Source organism: Falco cherrug, chromosome 8 (genome assembly GCF_023634085.1).
Source record: "Falco cherrug isolate bFalChe1 chromosome 8, bFalChe1.pri, whole genome shotgun sequence".
Lineage (NCBI taxonomy): Eukaryota > Metazoa > Chordata > Aves > Falconiformes > Falconidae > Falco > Falco cherrug.
In genome coordinates this window covers 63,081,230-63,095,978 of record NC_073704.1, presented here as the reverse complement: position 1 = coordinate 63,095,978, position 14,749 = coordinate 63,081,230, and the positions used below count along the sequence as shown (strand labels likewise).

Sequence of the window (14,749 nt, the reverse complement as noted above, 5' to 3'; positions counted from 1 at the left end):
AGCTGAAGTCCCCACTTCTCCAAAGCTGACATATTTGCGTGTCAGACGCTTAGCATTATCGTGAGTTAAGGCATAGCAGTAATCTATAATTTAGACATATGAAAACCAAATTAAAATTGCATTACATGTGTGGTTTAAGGCAACACCAGAATTTAGTTTGAAAGTCTGTCCTCATGTCACCTTATTGTAACTAAGGAAACGTAATACTTCAGAGGATATTTTCTACGCACTGTAGGAGCCATATAGACCAAGGAGCTCTTGGCTGCCAGAGGCTTAGAACAGCCCCTAGGGATTTTTAATTTTTAGATGGTTATTTGTTGTTGTTGGGGTTTTTTTTGGTGTTTGGTTGTTTTGTGTGTTTGTGTTTTTTTTATTTGGTTGTTTTTGTGTTGTGTGGTGTTTTGAGGTTTTTTTTGTTTTTAAGCCTGGGATTATCTTAGGAAGGCTACGAAGATAGTTTTGGGGACACTGAGGCTGTTGTGAACAGTATCAACTTGGCCCTTCTTTCTTTGAGTATCACATCTGTCATACTAATAACTGGAGTACGTATCTACTGTAGCTAATGAATTGAAACAAGTTTTGAAATGCATATTGTCAGCAAGGCCTTCCTTTATATGTTTTAAAAAAAAAATGATCTGAAGTTTGTATAGTTGGATAGGCACCGTTTTTCTTTGCATCATCTTATTGGAGGTTGCAGGATTTCATCTGAACCTGTTGGGGAAAATACTTGAACCATGAATTGGCCTTAAAAACAAACAAACAAAAGACATCATCGCTGCTCTTTTAAAATCTGAAGAAATCTTTTTCTGTGCCACTGGTGCAACATCTGTGGTCTTTAAGGAGGAACTGTTTTTGTTTGCATTAAGTTAGTTGAGGACTGATGTCAGCATAGGTAATTCAGCTGGGCTCATCTTACCCTCTCTGTGGATATGTAAGTGGCCTCTTTCTGTATCTCAGAGGAGCAACTTTCTCCTCTCCCATTAACACAACTCTAAGTGTATTTTAAGTATTTTTAAACTGGAGGAAAATTGTAGCTCGTATGTAAAAGGTGAACATAAACCAGAGTTAATGTATATGAATCTGTGGGAAAAAGGCTAGTGAAAATTCTGCAAAATAACTTCAGAGAGCTCCAGTTGTTTTTGGTGGTTTCTTACGATTTTACCAGCAGGGTATATGAGGTGATTAAAATAATTTACTTACTGATGCCAAGAAAAAACATCTGAGAGGGTTGTTTTTTCTTCTTTTTTTGGTAGATTGAATGAATGGGACGAATGAGAGCAAAAAGAGGGATACAGAAAGGTTTGCTTGGTGAGAGACTGACTGCATGTCAGTGGGAGTAAGTGTCGCTGCTCTTGTTTCAGTAGGTTGTAGAAAGAAAAAAAACAAACCCCTTTGTTAATTCTGTCTTGTGAAAATGAACAAACTGAAGCTGGAATTGCAGGCCCATAGTGAGACCATCAAGACAGCTGGCAAATAAGATGCTGGAACGCAGAGTTTGCTCAAGCTGGAGGCTAAGTGCAACAGCCCTGCCTGTAAAGCTAGCAAGGGGTCTGGCAGCGAGCTGCTGAAGTGCGGTGCTGAGCAGAAATCCAAAATGTGCTGCTGAGCTGCGCAGGGTTCGTCAGCTGCTTCTTGACAGTTGATACAGATCACAGAATCGCCAGTTCTTGGGAGCTTTTTTCCTGCATACAGCCTTTCTAACACGTATTTGACCAAGAAGTATTTAAACTCATGGGGTATGGGTTGCGACAGCTGTAGTGCCGGAGGAGGGCAGGGTGCCTGGAAGCGGAGCCGGTGCTGTCCTGCGCAGGTTGGCGGTGTAGGGCATGCTCCAGAGGGCCGGGGCTGCTGATGGTGTTGTGCGTTAGGTGCTCGCCAGCCCCCCAAGTTAAGGTGTTCGTGAATGAGCCATGTAGGAAACCTGTCGCACCCTCCAGCTCCTCAGACAGAGTTTTCCTCTGCTGTGGCAGGGGTCTGGTTTACGGGAGATCATGGGGGTATCGGAGATGCTTGCAGGGTTGCAAAGTCACGAGGAAACCTCCCAGCAGGGCTGCCGGAAACCAAGAAGATCCTGAGACTGGAAGCACAAATGGGAACTGAAAGGAAGACATTTGGGCAGAACTAATTCATTCTAATATTAACTGTATGACAGGTGTTGAATCAAGGGCATCAAAGAGCAAGTGGCATGTGAAGGGAATGGAAGGATGTAGTCGGTGAGAGGGGGAGGTGGGTGCTGGCGCAGGATTCCTAGGGCTGTGGTGTCTCTTGTTCAGCTCTTTGATCAAGTGGTCTTTTTAGTTTGGCTGTTTTGTTGAATTTGATTTTTAAAACTGAAGGCAAACAAGTTGTGGTTTTTTTTTTTATTTTTTTTACTGACTGTAACAGTCTAGACTTTCTGTATCTGAGAAAGGAAAATCGCTGCCCTTAAACTGCTTGGGTGCAAAGGAGGCTGAGCAGGAGCGTTTCCAAAGCTCAGAGCTTAGCGAGTGCAATAGCAGTTAATGCTGCAAGGTTGTGTTAATGGGTTCCAGCTTAAAACAGTGAAAACTTCTTAACGGAAAACCTCAAACAATAAACAAAATAATAAATATATGTGCCTTAAAATTGGGATTGTTGGGCTTGGAGTTTGAGAGCTGGGTTTAGTGGTGAGCTGGTTGGGTCGGTGTAGCAGTGCATGTGTTGTACACAGCAGATGTAGGTGTGCACCACCACTGTGGGGGTGTGCCATGCTTCTCCTCGGGTCTTTCAGGGGAGTACACCCCTGGGTTGTTTTTGAACTTTACTCTTGCTGGCAACATTTCAAGGAACTTCAGAAAAGCAAATAAAGAAGGAGGTTACTGACAATCTGTAAAACCAAGGACAGAAAAGTTGCTTACACAGCCTATAAAAGGACAGGCTGTTCCCTTGGAGGTTGATGCTTCTGCTGTGTCCAGACTAGATCGATCGGTTGTAAACATCCATACGGGGACCTAGCTGGGGAAAAGCAAGGAGTATCAAAAAAAAGAACTGAACAAAACTTTTGCTTCCTTATTGCCCATTTTCTTTCCATTAATTTGAATTTATAATGGACATTGTACACCAGGAGAATGATGCAGACTGTGCTTCCTTTAGTACTTCAGTGATTTGGTTTCTGATGATGAGTCCTTTGACCACTGCCCTCATTGCAGGATGTTTCTGAGTATGTTTAATAAACATGCTGTTTATCACTGGTTGAAACAATATGGTGAAGCTTCTACACATAGAAAAAGATAATTCATAGATCTTGGTCCATCTGTCAAGACTACTTTGCAAATTCATATTGTCTATGCTTTTTCAGCATTTGTTTTTCAGTTAGCCAAACTGGACCAGGAAACACCGATATTTATTTTCAAAACTTGTGGCACAAAGGCACAAATGCAGCTTTTCCATGGGGGAGAGATACCAGCAAATCTAAAAGCAAGTCATATAGGCAATACAGCATGAAGAGCATGGTCTTTGTGCCAAAAGAGGTTCTTCTGATTCATTCCTCTGGAAAGAATAGTGAATAGAAAGACAAAATCTCAGTTTAGACCTCCTATGACATAACTTCACTTATGACTTCTGTGATTGCCTTTCTCTCTTGCAGTGACTTTTCTATAGCCTTAATTTTTAGCAAATCCTTCCTGGGGAACACAGAAAGCAAAGTTGTCTTCAGACTAACAATACGTTTTAGTGTGCTTCCTAAAGGAGTTGGTTGGTGGTCATCTCATTGAAGATCACGTAATTTGCTCTGCGGTACAGGGCATGTGCGATCTTAAAAATCTGTTATACCAAAATTAGCTTTTAATTTAATTCCCAAGTATTCTGTGTGACTTCACTGCTGAGAGTAAATGGTGTTTTTGTAGGAAGTAAATGTCACTGCAGACGCACTCGGCTGGGGCCTGTAGAAATGGTCTGTTAGCTTGTGAAAGATACAGTGTATTGGAATTTATGCTCCAATTAATTTCAAAATTACAGACACAAGACTTAGAGAAAGTTGGCAAATTGATTCTTACATAGCATGTGTTGCCATAGGTATAGATAGAAATACTATCGCAAAGCTATGTGAAGTATTAATCTAGAAAATTAGTGTTAGTTGGGAAAACTCGTTCAGTTCCACTAGCATGGCATCTCTGGTTGTCAGGCACCTCAGACTGGGTGTCGTGGAGAGCAAGTGTTTTCAGATGAGATCATGAGATGCAGGTCAGTCTGCAGCGCTGGGTAGCTTGAAAATGAGTGGTGTGTAGGCGTAATCATTGCAGAGTGTTTTGTGGCTACAGAGGAGACCGTGCGGGAGGCTACAGTGCTGCCCCGTGGTAAATCTGGGGCAGTTTTGGTGGTGAAAGCATACTGAAATAATAAAACTGAAGAATGTTGCCATATTATTATCCAAGAGGAAATGAACTGAACGTTGCCTGGTTGATTCACTTCCGATACTCATCAGATGCAGAGAATGCCAACTAGCCAGGGGGGTTCTGGTACCTGTGCAGCAGTGTCAGTTGTGAGTGCTGGCACCGAGATGGTCCTTTTTGGAAAGGGAGCCTAGTGGAGATTATCTCGCACCCTGTCCAGTCACATCTTGAAAAGTTCCAGTGATGGGGACTCTGCGGTGTCCCGGTCAGGGGTGTCCCAGTGGTTGTTCTCACAGGAGAAAAAACCCCAACCAAACCTAAACCAAACAAAAAACCCCAAACCTCTCCTGGTGAAACTTGTACCCATTGCCCCATGTCTTTTGCATGTTGCCCTTGTGAAGAAGGAGCCTCTATCCTCTGCAGCTGCTGTTTAAATACTTCAGTACTGTGGTGAGCTCCCCCTGAGCCTTCTCTCCTCCAGGGAGAAGAGACCTAACTCCTTTCAGTCTTTCCTCATGGGCCAGGTTCTCCAGCCTTTTGATCATCTTCGTGGCCTTCCTTTGGACCTTCTTTAGTCTGTCCATCTCCTTTTTGACTTGTAGGGACCAGAACTGGACACAGGACTCCGGGTATGTCCTGACAAGCTTTGTGTGGCACGATAATGTCTCCGTGTCTGCTAGTAAAGCCCCTGGAGATGCAGGCCAAGATCTGATTTGTTTCTATTGCTGCGGCAGCATGCTGACTCGTATTTTGGTTTATTGTTCACTGGGACCCCCAGTTCCCTCCAGTAAGGTTGCTCCTCCATCACACACGTCCCAGCCTGTACTGGGCTCTCTGGTTATTCCTTTCCAGGTGCAGGACTTTGCACTGGTATTTGGAAAACTTCATATGGTTCTTGCTAGGGAACTGTCAGAAACCTCGGCAGTCTTTGGGAGAAATCATCATGTCATTGCTCTGCCCTTGTGACCAAACTAGTTTTGGGAAGTTGGTAATTCTTTATTAAACCAAGGTGTCCTGATTGCCCGGTTAAAAAAAGATCATAACCAAATCAAGTACTCCTTGCAAGTATGCCTTGTTGGAAAACGAAAGAGGGAGCTGGGCTCCAGGGAGCAGCTCAGCCCACCAAACCTGCTGCTGTCAGATGTTGTCTGGAGTTACTGCTGTCAGCTTACTGTGTGCTGCTCCTTAAATCTGTGCTCATTTAGATGGTTTACAATAAAGAAAATTTATTGAAATGTGTTGCATATTTTGGATGGTTAATTAGTAAATTGATAGATTTTGAATACTGGGGGTATAGCTTTTTCCTTGACAGATTTACTGGCTGTTAAATTGCTCGTGACTGAAGTTCATAGCTTTTTTTCTTTTTTTTTCCTGTATTACTTAGTTCTCACCATTTTTTTGGTGGTTCTTTCATCTTCAGCTAATTTTAGCTGACCAAAGAACATCTGTGCTGGTTCAGACCAGGGGCCCTGTGGCCCCATCCATGTGCCCTGGTGTTGTGCAGGGCACTGCTGAGCAGGTCCCCGGGACACCTTTGGGCAGTGGTGGATGCTGTAGGGTCTGTCCTCTTCTGGTTCCTCCCTCTTCATTTTGATTCTTTGTCTCCCCCCACCGCAACCTCCCTGGGTTTCATTTGTTACCCCTGAATCCACTGGTTTCTCCACACTCTTCCCAAGGACCATCCTTTTTTCCAAGGATGCCCAAGGACAAATACAAGCAGGGATTCTTTTCTTCCACGCTTCATTGCTCTTAGTGTCCCATTGCTGCGTTTTTATGGCCCTCTGCTTCTTCTAGTCATTCAGAGCAGCAAGGCTGCTCCCAGAACTGCTGCTTCAGCTCTGCCTCTCCACTCAAACCTATAAATCAGTCTCTTGATGCAATTTGTCTTCTACAACATGTGCAAGACTTGAGTGTTCTTTCTTTCAGATAGGACAAATAGCACTTGTGTATAATGCTCTTCGTGTTTCTTTTTTTTTCCGATGTGACAGTTTCTGCATTGTATTGTGTTATAGGAGAAGGACAGGTTTGGAGTTTGAGGAGATTTTTGGGGTTTCTCTGGGCTAGCAGCAGGAGTGCTGCTGCCACTTGCTTTGGTGCTGGGTGGCTGCATCCATGAAGTCAATAGCAAAAGCCAAGCTCCTGATGGAGCTCGTGGAGCCTTCACCTCCTGGGTGTTTTGAAGGTTGCTGTGCATAGTTGAGTGTTTTGTGTTACGTCATTTCTATTAACTGTTACTCAGAACTTTTACACTCTTGCATCCCCTGCCCTTGCCTCTCCTCTCCCCAGTGTTGCTTCTTTGTGAACCAGCCTCGGCTGCGTTCTGATGAGCAGGACAGGGTGGACCCTGTGTTCCACCTTCAGAAATCTCACATGTTTAACAAAAAGCAGTCCAGGCTGCTGTTGCTTCTGGTTTGTGTGGCAAGGAAGACTAATGCTACCATTAGGACGAACTTCCTAAGGATTTAATGGTTTTCTTCTTCCCTCCTTTCCTACTGCAATTTGCAGTCTCTCTTTAAAAACTTCCATGTTGATTTGGATTTTTTTTGGTGTAATCACAAACTGTATTTTCCTGACTCGGTGGGAGGGCAGAGCTGGAGGCGGCCGTGCAGACCATAACTTCTGTTTTCTTAACTTCCTTTCACGTACAGCTCTGAACTGTGGTATGGCATTTCAGCGGGGGTTTGGTGCTAAATACCCCTTTGTTGGGAAAGGGCAGTCACAGGGATGTGCTGGCACCGATGTAGGGACTGGCTGTGCCACATGTTGGACCCGCTCATACTCAAATTCCAGTTTATCCCTTCATGTGAAAAAATGAAATTGTTACGGTTTAAAGTGGCGAGTAAGTAGTCTATTTCTGTCTTGAGTGTTTATCAGAATTTCGTGGATGTTTGGGGTTTCCCTGTCTGTGGTTGCTGGAGCACGCAGCTAGCGAGAAGGTAACGCAGGTATGTCTGTCTGTCTCTGAAACCTCTAAGGCAGACAAACGTGAACGTTGCTATTTTGAACTTGTTACAATCACAATCATATCTTGAAAAATGACGTGCTGGGAAACAACAGTTTCTAAGTTTTTCAACAAAAGAAATTGTAGTCGAATAACAAGTGAACGTTACTCACTAAGTTAAGACAATCTTACATCGCTTTCAGCAACTTCGCTAGCACATCCAGTGAGTCCTTCCTGTGTCCGCTGTCTGGTTGTTACAGGAACATCCTACCCATGTATTGCTGTTTAGTGAGCTCTGAAAGAAAGAACAATCAGTTTGGGTAATAAAAATGACATACAAAAGACAGAAGCTGTGATTTATTTTGGGAGATTGAGTCAAGTGGCAAGCAGCACTTTAAAGGTCACTTGTCTCAAATAAACCTTATCTCTCTCTCAAATTTAAAGAAATGCTGCAGTGTTTCCTTGCATCTAACCTGCATTAAATGTCTTTTACAAGAATATATTGCGCAGTCCAGCCGGAGCATCGTACATGCCCATGTGCTTTATAGGTGATGGAAATGAAGGGGAGTGCTGGCAGGGGGAATGAAGATCAGTTGTAAGTGATTAATGAGCTTATTAGAAACACCACCAGCCTTCCCAAAGGAGTATTTCGAGTTGGTGTTCAATGTCTATTTGTGCAAATGGCATACACAGTACATACACAACTTTTTTATTATGAGAGCCACGTCTCGTTACAGCAGTACTTCTCAACCTAGGTATACAAAACAGCGTTTGTCACAAGAATCTTAAAATCTAAACTAAATTACAGAAGACAAATTGTGTATGGCAGTGTGTTTCTGTGTGTTTGTGGTTTGGTGAATGGGCTTCAATAGCACCCGTTTTGGTAGAGGGAGCAGTCTCCTGCCCTTGTTCTCCTTGGAAATCCCGCAGAATTGATTCTGCTTGTGGTCTTGCTCATTCTTTTCTTGGAGTTGTTTTGAAAGTTTGCAAATCATTATGAGTCTGGATAGCAGGGAGCTTAAATTAGATTTCCTTGTGTCTGTATTATCACAGTTAGCATGGGACTTGCTCACGGATGGAAAGAAATCAGATTGAAGCTGAACTTGGAGCTGGTTGTTGCAATAAGGAGGTTATAAAGATGGGGACAGGCTGAGGAGTCTGCAGCAAAACTGTGGTCTTGTTAAGCTAGGGGTAATAAATCTTTATGGGTTGATTTGTTTCATAATTTACTAAAACTCGTGGATTTTTCAGTTACACTGACCTTCAGTGTATCAGTGACTGCCAGCAGCCCTGCCTAGTAATTTGCTAGCAAGTACGGGGTTGCTGCTGGATGTCGTCCTCCCTGACAAATGATGCGCTGACCTTGCTCGTACGTGCCTTTCTTTTCGCGTGGACGATAGCATTGCGGTGTGCTTGCAGAGGAGCTGGCTGACGTGTGAAACGCCAGGGAGCAGAGGAGCAGTGTCACCCTGCGGCACAGCCTGCTCCCGCTGCCCTGGCTGCTGCTGCATGCTCTAACGAAGGCAGGAGATGGGGAAAGCCAGAGGAACAACCTTCATCAGCACCGTGGTTGTCATCGTTGAAATATCGGTGGCTTAGCTAATGTCCAGATCTCCGCAGGTGTTAGAGAAGACAGTGCAATGCTTTCTGCCTTGTGTCCATTACCAGTGGTACACGGATCGTGCTTTTCTGCATGTGGCATTAGAAAGTGTACTGCAGACATACTCATTTGGATTGGAAAAGTAATCACATAGTTACTTAAACCTTAAGTTTAAGTTAACCTTAAGTTAAACCTTAGCTTTCCTACTTCGCTTTTAGACGTTGTTGTTGTTGAAGAGGTCACGTCTCTGTCTACGTCAGCTCTTACCGCCTGGGCTGACAGAGGGCGAGTGTACCTTTTGGCTGCTGGATTGAATTTTGTCAGCTGAGTGGTTTGACCTTTTTGCTGTTCTCAAATCCTGAAAATAGATTATATTTTTTTTTTTTAGCCCATACAACTTTTTTTGGTGGCTAAACATAGGCTTCAAAGTGTTGTATTTCCTTTGTGTTTGGGTCAGGTTCACTATTTTATACTAGCTGTGTGGATTTTTTTTTTATGGGAGTTTGTGTGAGAGCTTAGCAATCTTCTACTTCTCAAACTTTCTCCTTCTTTGAGTACATGTGAACACAGATACTAACTTACAGGTTGTCTGTTTTACAATTTTTTTGTCAGTGAAATGCATACAAAGCTAGAATAATATAATTATTACAATAGCGAAAAATAGTTACTTTGCAAGTAATGATCTGTGCTGGTTTCTAGAGCCCTTAGGGTAGTCAGGTTTGAGTAGCAATTGCCAGGAATATCATTGGGAATTACAGATGGCACAACATCCCCCATGTTCCTCATAATAATTTTGATAATCAAAATTCTTATGTTTGTCAGAGGTGCCCTCAATTTTTTTTTTTCTTTTGTGGGGGAGTGGGAAATGTTTGGAGGGACCTACGGTGCCACTTAGGCTTTCAGAAAATTGTGGCCTGGTGCTTGGTAAAGTGCTTCTCTTGTGTGCTCTTAAAAAAATGGACATGAAGACATGATTCCAAAGTTTAGTCAGTATTTATGAAGTTGATACTGGGTCAACAGCATTTGTACAATACTATCTTTTAATTCATAGGACTGAATATCTAGTGGCTGATATGACTCTGTGGAACTTTGTTTTACAGAAGAGACTTTTCCATTTTGATCACAATAACGCTGTCAGCAGTTTTGGACTTTTCTTTCTGCGTCAGAATTTTTTTAAAAAGAAATAGTATACAACTGTCATAATTTGTAAATGGTAGAAGTATATAAATTTTTACCATAGAATCTATGATTCTCTAATACAACGTTCTTTTCGTATAGTTGACTGTAAATTTAAAAAATACTAGGAATATATGTGGCAGAAAATAAACGAGCAGCTAAATTAAAGGACTGGGTATTTGATAGTATTCCATGTGGTTCTGATTCTTCAAAAGCCTACTACTAATTTTTAATTTTTTAGTAAAAAGAACATGTTTGTAGGCTATATACATGTGTTCATTTACAGATCAATTTATAAAATAAAAGTGCTATTGTACATACACGTACCAAAAATGCATAGTATTCTTCCAATGTACTCATTTTCTTAAGATTCAAAGTACTTTATGGACCAAACCTTATGTTACTTTTTGTTCTATATTGATGTTTTCTAAAGGTTATTCTTGAACTAAGGCATTAATTGAATTTAGGAGCAGGAATCCTGCATCATATTGGATTGCAACAGAAGATAATGTTTAAGACTGTAGGCTATTTGGCTGGCATCATCTATTTGTCATCTTATTTGCTCTTAATCTTGTTGGTGTGTATCCATTAGCTGTAAAGAGGCTGGACCTTTGCTTTACAGAGAGGTGTATCATTTTTTATCAGTCATACAGAATCTGAAGTGTGATTGGGCAAGCTTAGTCTAAATTAGCTTTTTCTCGAAATGTGTGTCAACTTACAGATGGATATTCAAACGTGTAACAAGTTTTATGAATAACTTCTTGAGTATGAATAACTTTATGAATATGTCTTCAGGTCAGACTTACACAGCCTGTTTTCTTTTCTTTTTCTTACCTTCCCTAAATCCATTTTGTTCACAGCTTCCAGCTGACCTTACCAAGATGCATCTTACCGACAATCCTCATCCTCAGGTGACTCATGTCCCTTCAAGCCAGTCGGGATGTAGCATCGCAAGTGATTCTGGGAGTAGCAGCCTGTCTGATATTTATCAGGTAAAATTGCATTTGTTTCTTATTTTTTCCTTCCTTGATGTTAAACATGCCACAAACAGTTGCCCCTTATCCAGGACTTGCCCTTTTGATGCTTCTGCATATCCCTGTGTTGCTCGTGTGACTTGCTGCCTCCACAGCCACACAGAAGTGGAACAAACTTCTTGTAAAGCTGCTCTTGTTGCTTTTTACATCTTTATGTACCAACAAGTGTGCTGTGGCTTTTAAAAACCACATTTGATGATTTATGGGATCATTTTCCTTCTTTCTAAAGTGGAACAGATTTCATGAAATCATTCTTGTGTTTCAAATACCTTCCTTGATTATTTGTATTTATTGTTAATAACAGATGTTCTGTTCTGCAAACAAAAGCATGGTAATAAACACACTCTCTGCACTAATTGACTGTGGAAATTCTAGTGTTGCTTGCTGAGAATAGAAGTTGTCTGAAATCCAGAGATAGCTTTCATGTGTTTACAGATAATATACTTCATAAGTTACCTGTCTCATGTCACATTGCAGTGCTAGTCCATGGGGGTTTTGTTGGGGTTTTTTTGTGCCTTTTTTTTGTTGTTGTTGTTCTGGTTGATGAGGATGCTCATCTTGGGTTTGTGTTCATTGGTAATTTCACAGCTTTTCCACTTTCGAGTTGAAATCTGACCACTAGCAACTGTTGAGCACTACGTATTGTAACTTGATTTTAGACATGTTCCCTTTCCTCTGCTACTGACTGGGTACAATTTCTATACTGGAAACAAGTTAGTGGTACATATCTATTCACAGCAAAGTATTGCTAGGTAACTTTAAAGCATTAAAAGCAAAAATCCTTTTAGAACTTTTAAGTGTGTCTCTGCATTTTTGTCCTATTTAATATGTTACCTTACTACTTTAGATCTGCTTGCTGCCAGCTAGGTCAGGAGTAGCTTGCATGCCTGAGAGAGTCTTTTCGAAAGAAATGTTCTGTGAATTCTCTGATTTCTGACAGGCAGTGCTGGAAGACGTTTTGTATCTGATTTTTCTTTTTTTTTTTTTTTAATTTATTTTCTGAGTCAACAGAATTGGTTTAGTCAGAGTCACCAGAACTTGTCTGTGTATTGTATCTTAGCATTCCAAGGTATGAGGATGCTGACAGACAGTTTTCCTGACCATCGTCAGCCTGCTTGTCTACCTGAGTAGTCTGGAAAGGTTGCTCTAAGTGAAAAGCACTTAAAATATATTATTGATAACGAAAAATGTTCTAGTAATGAGTGAATAGTCTGTTATGTGTGTTTAACTGCATTTGCTTATGTCTACTCTTCAGAAAATGCCAAAGAGTGTAATTGCTAAATAAAAATTATATAAATAATGGAGCAGCATGTTTATATGCACTGTGGCAAATAAACAGTGGTGAACTGTGTGGTGTGGGTTTTTGTTTTTGTGTGGTTTTTTTTTTGTTTTTTTTTTTTTTTGTACCCTACAGAATTTTTAATTTATTAATGTGAAAATGACTGCAGGTTTGCTATTGATTTTTAAGAGTGTGAGAATCTCTCGGGTAGGAATCTCCCTTTCAGTGACATTAGCCCATGTGTTTTTTGCATCCTGAAGGGAACATGCACATCTGTAAATTTTGCTAAGAACATTTGGCCAGCTGGGGTGATGTCTGAGGCAGGTCACCACTGTTAGACTCATGTGAGATCTTCAAAGATAACACTACAGCAATGTACAATCATAGCTACAGGGTCATTAATCCTGACAGATAACGTTGGGCAATCAAGCGTTTGATAAACTGTGGGTTAAGGTAAGATGTGTAACAGGCATGGCATGAGAGGGGAACAAACCCCAACAACCCACTGTCTGTTGTGGGTTTACATTCCATCCCCCTTTCTTATTTTTTAGTGGATTTTTTGTATCTTGTTCTTGCAGGCATAATGTGCAAACAGTAACCTGCTAAAAGATGCTGGATATTTTATGGGCTTTACTGTGATAGCTATCATGGTTTTGGAGAAGTCTTCCAGTTTGTCATGCAGTTAGAAGTGCATGGATAGTAATAACGTCGTGGCACAGTGTTTAACATAGCATTATATTGCAGTGAGACACCAATATAGACAGATTTTGTGATCTGAAAGAAAAAGAGAAGTGTTACCCCCAGTATTCATCATGATATTTTGAAGGCAGAGAGACTCTGATACACAATAAACCTACATTTTGAGTATAAGGTATTGGCTCAGTAGCTGAAAGCATTTTTGGTACATTAATATACAGCTTTTCATGAAGTATTTGAAAAATGATGCTTTGCTTTTGGATTTGCAGTCAGCTTTGTATCTATAGCATGCCAAACTCTCTAGGAGTATCATTAATGTCAGCAGAGGAAAGCATTTTTGAATAACTTTGATTAATGTAGCCTTGAAATAACCTTTTGAATTAATGGTATCTTAACATTAATTTTTACAGCAAGTAGTGCAAACATAATTCCAGAATAGGAAAATATGGTTAGAATGGTAGGACCAAAGAACAAAACAAATATTTATTAGGATTTGGAAAGGGTTTGTGTTCATCCGTGTACACTATATTAATCGATAGTGTTGAAATGAGGTTTCACTTGTTCCAGCTGCCTCAGTCTAGGATGTTAAACAGGAAACGATGAACATAAAGCTTCAAGTGAGATCAGCAGCAAAGGAGTCCTGCCTGTAAGCACTGCTGTCGAACACATTGTATTAAATCCTCAGTTAGTCGCAGAAACTTGCGAAAATACATTTATGAAGATATTTTTCTCCCTTCTCACATACTGTTACTGCTCCCTGTTGGAGCTTTTAGTATTTTTGTGGTAAAATTTCTAAATGTATGTATTGCAAAGTCCAGCTTGCTTGGAATACTGCAGAGCAGTTATTTTTCTGTCAGGCTGTAGACCCTTTCTTTTGTGGTTTTTTTTTTTTTTTTTTTTTTAAACATAGGAAAAAAAAGTTATTCTCTACAATTTTTAAAACAAGTTGTTGTTCAGATCTACGATGTTTAGACACAAGTAGGGGAAGCTGCATGGTTATGTATGCAGAGGTTGAAATGAGGGATTATAGAGCTGCTTTGACCTGTGGTAGGTGTCCTCAGGGACGGATAATTCGGCAGGTATTACAGAGTGAAAACATCTTACACAGGACAGGCTTTAAGGCGGCCAGCCAGGATAACATAAGTAATCCAGATCATATCTCTAGATGTAGGTGGGTAGGATCTCACTTCTATAATAAATGAGTTGCCTGTATCAACAGCTTGCAATGCTGTTCTCTTAGTGGCCAAACAATTTGCGCCTATTTTTTATCTGTTTAGTTCTGCCAGTGATGTGCTTGAAGTTTTTCTCTATTTTTCACGGCCCCCCATCTTTCATTTATCACTTTGTCATTATAAACTATTTGTGGACAGCAACGTTATTGCCCAGCAATAATTCCAGTTGTGGTTAAGGTTTTGATATTAAAATAGATTATCTATAAAATACACATCAGGGAATGGGCCTTTCTGGGTTTTTTTGCTTTTTTTTTTTTTCCCTATCATTTCTGAAAGAAGGCTTGCACATTTTTCCCCTGACAGAACTGACATGTGTGAGGGGGAAAAAGCCTTGCTTCAGCAGGTCCGTGTCCTGCCTATGCTGGAGCCCCCGAGCTGGACGCAGCGCTGCAGGGGCGTCTCAGCAGAGCGGAGCAGAGGGGGCGAATCCCCCCCTCGCCTG

At 41.1% G+C, this 14,749-nt stretch overlaps 1 protein-coding gene across 6 annotated transcripts in view; it reads left to right on the top strand.

The window, feature by feature from the left end:
• Positions 1-14,749, top strand: part of RAPGEF6 (Rap guanine nucleotide exchange factor 6) — a 132,897-nt gene that overhangs the window by 69,095 nt on the left and 49,053 nt on the right. For all 6 annotated transcript variants that reach the window (XM_014281081.3, XM_027807396.2, XM_027807397.2 and 3 more), the window contains exon 7: positions 10,927-11,058. In XM_014281081.3, the coding sequence (XP_014136556.2) occupies positions 10,927-11,058 (132 nt within the window). The remainder of the gene's footprint in view (positions 1-10,926; positions 11,059-14,749) is intronic.